This window comes from Cavia porcellus, unplaced genomic scaffold (genome assembly GCF_034190915.1).
Source record: "Cavia porcellus strain 051 isolate PalLab524CR breed Dunkin Hartley unplaced genomic scaffold, mCavPor4.1 scaffold_2, whole genome shotgun sequence".
NCBI classification, from domain to species: domain Eukaryota; kingdom Metazoa; phylum Chordata; class Mammalia; order Rodentia; family Caviidae; genus Cavia; species Cavia porcellus.
Genome location: NW_026947485.1, coordinates 44,794,563 through 44,803,467, shown reverse-complemented (window position 1 = coordinate 44,803,467; position 8,905 = coordinate 44,794,563). Strand labels below are relative to the sequence as shown.

The 8,905-nt window shown below is 36.7% G+C and overlaps 1 protein-coding gene across 1 annotated transcript; it reads right to left on the bottom strand.

The window, feature by feature from the left end:
* Positions 1–4,413: 4,413 nt before the first annotated feature.
* Positions 4,414–5,307, bottom strand: Tas2r16 (taste 2 receptor member 16). Its single transcript, XM_003475151.1, has one exon. It carries the CDS (start codon positions 5,305–5,307, stop codon positions 4,414–4,416), a length of 894 nt encoding a protein of 297 aa, XP_003475199.1.
* Between the last annotated feature and the right edge of the window lie 3,598 nt (positions 5,308–8,905).

The following is an 8,905-nucleotide window of genomic DNA, read 5'->3' as shown; positions in this document are numbered from 1 at the left end:
TTTTTTTTAACCTCCTCTTTTTCTCTGTCTCTTTTATATCAAGACAACTTTTGAAAAGATTTTGCCAAAATTTACAGTAGGAATACATAAAAAATAAAGAGGAATGCCATTGTTTCAGTATAAACACTAGAATGGAAAAAGAATGGAATCCTATGTTGAGTGTTTTAAATGCATGGAGAGATTTTATGATAAAGATGCCAAATTTCATGTTGTTTTTCTGGAGTCAGGTGGTGACAAAGAAACTAAGATCATCAGAGGCAGGACTTTGCTTTGGTCTTTGATTTAGATTCTTTGAGAAAGAAAATTATCTTGGCATACTTTTATAAATTGAAAGAAATACACACTATGGAAAAGCAATCTCAGAGAAAATGAAAAGGCTTTTCATGTCTTACGGACTCTTATGACTCTTGCAAAAATTTATTGAATAGGATGAGCGCAGAAAAAAACACATTTTCCCCAACCCTTTCCTTTAAACAAATTCCCAGTATTACCCTTTTCCAACACTTAATAGCATTTTGGGTCCTCTAGATTTCCAAGAATGTTCTCATTTTCAGGTTTTAGAGTCTAAATCAAAACATTAATCTCATATCCAATTAAAATCTTCTTTCCTCTGCTTGAGCTGATATAGAGAAGTAGGAGTAACAAAGAAAAAAGTAGGTGTCAATTCTTTCAATCACCCATCATGTCCTTTGTTCTTGTTCTTATAAGATACTCAAGTTTAAGGGGCAGAAGAAATTAAAGGGAAAAAAGGCAACATCTTGTTTAGTGCTCCTGTAATTTGGCCATCAGTACCTCTGTCAGTCCAAATACTGCTAGTTTCTTGTTTTATAGATCCCTGAGAAGACATCTTCACCTTATTCTTTTCGTAAGAAAAAAGCACTTATTTACTACATACCTTAACCCAATACAGGACATCTGTAGCTATTTTCTAACTGGGGCTCTTAAAACTAAAACCATTCATGGTTGATTTAAGTGGATCTGCCATGGGTAACATGACCCACAAACACTTCCTAGGAAGAACAAGCTGCCAGACTATCTTTGTATTTCTGGCAATGTACAGTAGGTTGACAGTAAATATGTATTGAATCAGATTTTTTTCTGTATTCAAATACCAGAATTCTGGATTGTTATTTATGGTCTCATTGTCATCTAGCAATAATAAATTTATTTCTTGCCTCTAGAAAACTATATTATAAAGCTAGAAGTAAAAGGTAGAGAAATTTAATAATGAAATAGAACTTACATTTGGTGCTAAGAAAGTAACTGTGGCAGCTGATGTTACAGAAAAAAATGTTACCTTGAAGAGCAAAAGTCAGTGATGGGTTTGGTGTTTGTGCATGTAGCTGAACTGGTACCAGGTCATGAAGGGTAGAGGGAAATTAGGCATATGGTTAAACAGGAATGCAGTGAAAGAAAGGTAAATAGCATCAACAGATGTAAAGAGCATTTATCTCATGCATGGATATTTCCTATGTAAATTCAAATATCCTATGCATGGAATGCATGAATGTTCAGGCAATGATTAAGGGATATGTCTGCAACAAACAGTCAGGTTTATGGAGGAGATTTGGGGGACTTTAGGATGGGCGGATGGATCAGAGTCAGGCCTTGGGGTCTTGAATATCGGGTCAGAAAGAGGCAAAAAGGTGCTGTTGAAGTTTTAAATCCATATATTTTTCATGAAAGGAGAAGGGGTGAGGAAAAGAGAGTATTATCCAGTGAATACAATCTGTGGCAACTACATATGAGAGGACCCCGTGCCAGGTGTCACCAGAACCTTACCATTATTGCCCATTTCTTCATAATTACAAGGCAGTCTTTAAGATTATGGGGCACAGACTGGAGAGTTTGAAGGTTTACTTTCCAGTTGCCAATGATTTGGATTTGTACATATTCAGCACCCGGAGGGACCCTCCTAAATTCACTGTTACCTGTCTGCTCTCTGTTGTGAGTTATCAGGCAACATATTCTATGCTGGGAATAATGGATATTATGTGGGGTAGAGTCTCTATAACTTAGGTGCATCAAGTCAAATGGCCCTTTGGTTACTTTTGTATCTAACAAACAGAAGCTATTAAGAGAATTTCCTTGTTCTTGGTCACAAAACATTCTTTTCTCTGACACTCTTTTCTAAGTGTCTTGTTTTTATCACTTGTATATTTAAGGTTTTTTTTTAAAGTTTTATTTGTTTGTTTTGATACTGGGGATTGAATTCACCACCTCTTACTTGCCAGGCAGGCACTTATGCCATTGAGTTAAATCCCTAGCACCTTATCACTTGTATCTTTAAAAATTAAAACTCAGTGCTTCATCAAAACTTATTCCATGGTCTTCTCTCCTTTTTTATTGGCTATAAATTTGGCATGAGTCAACAACAGTGTGAACTTAAATACATGGTCTTTCAGTCTTAAATTTGTTTTTCATTTGTCTGGATTGGGCAATCTTGACCAGTCCTTGTCTCTTCAAAATGAAATTGGAGGCCAAATCTCTTTGTCAACTAGTAGATGACAGAAATATATAGGGTAATTATTTCTTTCTATTTTATTTTTTCTAATTTCTGGATCACTTCAACTGGTTCTAATACCCCCAACCTCATGAATATGATATATAGATTTTCTTTCACTTTATTATAATGAAGATAGTGAAAATATTAAAAATATTTAACAGTTTCTGTCAACCGTATATGATGGAGGAGACTGTTTCTTTCTATTCTCTATTTATATACATATGAAAATAATGGTTCCTATTTTCTCTAGCTTTCTGAGACTTTAGAAACAGCAAGACCCCTTCTCAGTAGTAATATCAATGACAAGTGTTTATAATCCAAATTTCCTGGCTTTTGTCTGTACTATTCCAGCAGGATCCCAAATCCATATAATCCACCTTCCCACCAATCTCTTTCCCAAGTGTCCTCGGTTAGATCAAAGGATGTCAGTATGTACCCTTTTCCCCCTTCCTTTGGCTCAGTGACATTTATGACTCTGATTTGGAATCATGGGTACGTCCATCAGCTTCCACTCCACTTCAGCTGCCTTGGACTGCTGGAGTCAGGCAATCCTACAATGCAGAGTGCTGCTGTAAGTGTGACAGTACTGCTCATGCTCCTTTCTGCACAATAGTAGATTGGCAAACGTATTCCTTGATTTTTCCTTGCCTACATAACCTCAGTTTTAAGTATGAATTCAATGTGTAAACAAGTCATAGTGATTAGACAGAGGTTAAATCAGAATATCCATCTTTTTTCAAGGGCCAAGCTGAGAATGAAAGATCTAGAAATTGATCCTTACTAAGATATTTGATTGCTAGTAAGTGTGGGAAAAGTAGGAAATAAAGAGAAATGCCACGGGGAGAAAGTGAGACTATACCTTGCAAAAGTGTGAAAGAACCTATTGGATTAAGGAGATGTAAAGCAATTTGTAAAAAACAGTAATGTCTTATAGGTGATTTTAAAATTGATTACTGTGTAGTTCTCACATTGTTATTCATTTGGGGAGTCACAGCACAAAATAAAAGAAGTATAAAAAATTTAAACCTATGTCATCCACGTATGATTTTTTTTTTTTTATATTTTTGTGCAAGATTTCACTATATAGTTCAGACTTGCCTTGAACTCATTTTGTTCAAGGCCCAGGCTGCCCTTGAACTTCCTGCCTCAGTCTCCCGAGTATGTGGATTACAGGCGTGAGCCACCACATGCAGCTAAATCATATGTGATTGGTAACCAAATCATAAACATTTGGAGAGTCTTAAATATGAGTTTAAATTGGCAAGTGGTCTCTGATTTGGGGGAAGAGTATAATACCCTGGCAGATTAAATTAAGGAAAAGCACAAATTTGACTTGAATTTCAAAGGGATGAAGGCTAAGTATTTGGCAAAAAACAAGGAATCTGTGTCACTGGATAAAGTTCCAGAATTATGAGAGAACGCTAATTCAATGGCAAGACCTTTTCTCAACTAAAGTTGGGAAAATGAATTAAGGGCTTGGCATGGAGAGTATTCAGTACATGGCAATAAGTTCCTGTGGAGAAGGCATTCATATTATAGAATGAAATAATCAATAATCACGAGAAGGGTAAAATGATGGGGGAACACCATGATTTTGACAGTTAAGTATAAAATATATTGGAAGCAAGGTTCTAGAGCTGACCAACACAAAGGAGAATGGAGACATCATGAGAAAGCCAGGATCAACCTAAGAATTATGGAAGAAAGAGAAAAGAAGTGGAACAAGTAGAGACAAGGTTAAATATTTAGAGATACATGGCAGAGGGGACGCAAGGGATTGAGGCTTGATTCATGGTGTATCATTGACACACAGATAATTGTCAAGAACAGTGCTGGTTATTAGTATTAATTTATATCAATGCGAACTCCCATTTGCTGAGACTTGTACCTTGTGTCTCAGGTAGACTCTAGGCCCAGCACTTCACCTTTATAGCCTTTTTCAAGGTAGGGCTGCTCATCATCAGTGAAGTGGAATGAACAGAGATTAATGCATACATGCCAGCTTCCCAGGCCCAGTACCACCATCCTCTCTTAGATACGATGCCTGTGTAGGTAATTATTACACTCAGAAAGTAGGTCAAGAAGATGACGAAGAAGACAGCAAGAGACTTCAGGGCAGTGGAGTGAGCTTTCTGGCTGGAGCCGGAGTGGCCAGTGTTATACTTTTGCATTTTCTTCCGGTGCTGGATCAGAGACGCCATAAGGAATACGGTGCAGATCAGGAACAAGAGAAAGGGAATTGTCAACAAAAACATTTTTTGAGCCCCGGAAACATAGGGCTCCAACATATTAAGTCTCTCAATCAAAGAGTTGTTTGTGGGTACATGCGTCAGTGGGGCTAATTGTAGGAATATGTGATTCCTAATAGCTCTAGGGATAACTGCTGCACAAGATATCACCAGAGCACCCAGTAATAACCAGGGCACCAACCTCGAAATTCTCCACCTCAGCCAGAGGAAGATGGGATGGGCGATGCAAGAAATCTTGACACAGTAGAGGACAGCAAGCAAGCTGGTCAACCAGAATGTAAGAATATTAGTGAATTCCCAGATGGTTCCTGTGTGCCATAGTACACAATCAGGATGAAAATAGAAGCAAAAATTGTTCAGCATCGATGTCCACTGTAGAAAGAAACGACAGATGCTCAGGCTGGTGAGAGTCATTTCCACAGGTGACAATCTTTTGACCTGTACCCACTTTCTGCCCAGCACAGCAACAGTGAAGCTGCTTTGTGCCATTACTGTCAAGGACTCAAAAACATAGATAATTATAAAAAAGATCCCAAGTCGACGGAGTACCATGCTTCTATTCCAAAGTTTGTTTCTAGACAAAGAATTGGAAGCTCTGTATCAATCTGTACGTAGGAAACAAGTTTCTGTTTCAACCACTGTCTGGTATAAGACAGCAAATGTGCAAATCTGGGTGCAAATGTTCTCCAGCTTGTTTTGACTTTATCATTTTCCTGTCTATAGAATTTGTTTATGCTTTGCTTGGTGGTTTGTTACTACATCTGGATGAAGAACAATATTTTTTTAATGTTGATTTGTTTTGCTAAAGTGATTTGATTATTTCCATAGAAGCATACTTATATCATAACCTTGGTGCTCACTTCATTTTTTTATCTATCTAGGGTACCCTTAGATTATTTCCCCATCTTCTTTAAATAGTATCTTCTTATTTAAATGAAAATTGAGCCTATAAGAAAGATAAATCCTTCACTTCCTATTCATGTCTTGGGAATGTTTCCATTCTGCTGAATGCTGTGTCAGTGCTAACCTCAGAAAACCCTGCAGAACCAGCATTCTCAGCAACTTGTGGTAGATGCCACGATCAGCGTGAGAAGGTAAATAAAATTGATAACAAAGCTTTTCCTCTGATATTTCACACAAAAATATGGCCGGAATCCAAGATATGCATCCCATTCCAATGCAGGCCACTCTCATAATCACCTACTGAATTCTCCAAACCAGAGAAATAAAACTCCAGAGAAATCACTGAACACTCTTCCGTGAAGACAGACTGTCCATAGACACTATTTTTCTGCCAATTTCAATGCCTTGAGCATATGCTCTGTATATTTTTGGAAATTGTTTTTGTTCTATTAATGTCACTGGCTTTTTTCCCTCTTCTTTCATGTCTAGGTTCTTTTTATCATTTCTTACAGATGAATTGAAAGAGAGCCCTTTACTTCTAAAGCACTTTACTTCTGAATAGCAGGCATTCTTTCATAGCTGAACAGACAGGATAGAGAAAAAATACTGTTTGCCTTGATTCAGGACAACTATTCCAAGTGGTCAATGTGTAATTAGTGATTTCAGAAATGAGAGGTGAATTTTAGTAATTATTGCATCATGAGAGGGACAAAGTGAAAGTTACTAACCTAATGTTTGATAAACTCTAAGCCTGTGTGGACATTTAATCACTCATAAAATAAAGACAGGAGCAATATAACATGAAGGTGAGAATTTGTTGATACTGAAACAACAAAACGTAAAACTCTGAACAAATTTCCAAAGGAAAATAACAGATTTAAAAATTGCACTAGGTAACAGAATTTAAATTAGAAAGCATCTGCATTGCATTCTTAATAAAACTTGAGAAACAGGAAATAAAAACAATGAGACAATGAAATAGTAGTCTGTGATCAAAAGATTTATTGGCTGAGATGTATCCAGACATAAGAAGGAATGAAATATAAAAGACTGGTTAGTAAAATATGCAATAATAGTTTAAATGTCTGTCTTCAATTCCAGATACACTACAACATTATCTCATGTGGAGTAAACTTAAAGTGTGATGCTCTGATCTTTCAAGGGATTCCTGAGTCACACTACTATGCTATTAGCCTCTGGATCATCTGACCACAATGGTTCAACCAGGAATTAGTGCCTGTCTCAGGCAACTCCTCATATACCAGCCTGGAGCTGGAGAGATGAACTGGCACCACTCAAATATACAGGGCCATTCCTATGAGGCAGTGGCCATTGAGTAACCCAGATATTCATTTAGGAAGTTTGAATGTGGGACATGTACACTGGTCTACAGACTAAGAGTGGATGTTTTCTTAGGCCAGGAGTTCAAACAGCATCTCTTCTACTCTGTGTGTGTGTGTGTGTGTTTGCACATGCGCGCAAATCTTCCAGAGCCATGTCTATAGTATCTTCTCTGAAGCACCTCCAACCCTGGATTGCCCTCTTCTCCTCTCATTCGGCTTCCATTTTAGCCTTTTCCCTCATCACCCTGGAAATGGCTAGCCATTAACCAGTGATGGCTGATCAGGCACTGGGCAGACGAAAGCCCTGCTACTTTCTGCAGAGCGCACTCGAACTGTGGAAAATCCAGGTATTCTAACTAGAAAAGAGGATGAAGGGCCACCTGTCGAGGCTGTGTGTTACATTCACTTTGTCATTGCTCAGTTTTCTTTTCTTCTTCTCAGACAGTAAACAAGAGTGAAGGCTCCAAGCTTATTTTCTAACCCAAAAGTTGTCTGGGAACAGAAGTGTCAGTCTGTCCTCCTGGATGTTACAATTTTCACTGTTAGAGGCATTACATATTCCCTGAGCGTGTTCTTAGTCTCCCTACTACTTTATTTACTTTCCCCTGGGGAAGACACACTGATTTTTCTCATTTGAAAAAAATACATTAGTTTTGTAAGACGAATGTACTTAACTCTGGATTTTACTATTACTAAGCAAACTTTATACATCTATACTTTGAGGTACTAGTCTTTTTGCTGTTATATATTATATGTGTGTCTATATGTATATGTATATATACACATATGTCATATGTATATGTCTGGATATATATACATAAATGTGTATATTTCATTAAAACATTGAAAACAGGAATATTAAGAACTTGCAATTAATGAAAAGGTAAATAACATTAACAAATAATTTCACAAGGCAATATTTAACTTTACTAGTAATTTAAAAGTACCAACACTACTGAGGAAACAGTCTTTCACATTGCAAAAAAATGGATAATATCAAATCTAAGACAAGAAATGGCAATAATAGAAGGCTTTATGTTCTGCTGGAAGGAATGTAAATTAACATGGTTTCATTGAAAAATAATTTGGTCCAGAATTACAAACTTTTGGAGCATTAGTTTCACTGTTATTACTTACAGGAAAAATTGTATATTACAGAGAAAATCTTATATATCTATGACAAAAGGAAAATTTGACAAGTCTAGTTATTTCAGAACTATACATAATACAAAGAACTGGAAACTGTAAATGAACATAAGTTTGAGAATAAACGTGATGTAGTCATATGATGGCATAAAGCAGACATTAGTTTGCCTTCTTAAAATTACATTAACAGAATTTACCTGTCACAGGCAAGATTTTAAGTGCAACTCTCTTCATTTAATGTCTCCCTTCCCTACTCAATTTGGAGGTAAGAAGCAATTCAAGTTACTGGGAACAAAGGAGAAGAGAGATGAGGCCTTTTGTGAAAAATATCCCTCTCTGATAATAACAGCTTCACAAGGAGAAATCCTTTGTTCTTTTCATCTTGTTTTGCCTGTTATTCTATACTATGCCATGATGATGGGAACTGCTGCAGCCATTTTATCACTTTGAGGGGAAGGGAAATGCAAGTAAAAAACACAGAGCCTCATATTGTTGAATATTTAATAACAATATGGGACTGAATACCTTATGAGATATGACTGTGGGCAGAATGCACACTACAATATAATTCACCAGAAACCTTGACCAAGGATGTGTTTCCATTGGGTTGTATTATAGTGTATAATGAATATATACTAGTGTATAGTACATATGGTGATTATATTATAGTGTATAGAGATTATATTATAGTGTATTGTGAATATATTATATATATTATGTCTCTGAGTGTGAGGAGAGAGAGGAAGAAAGAGAGAGTA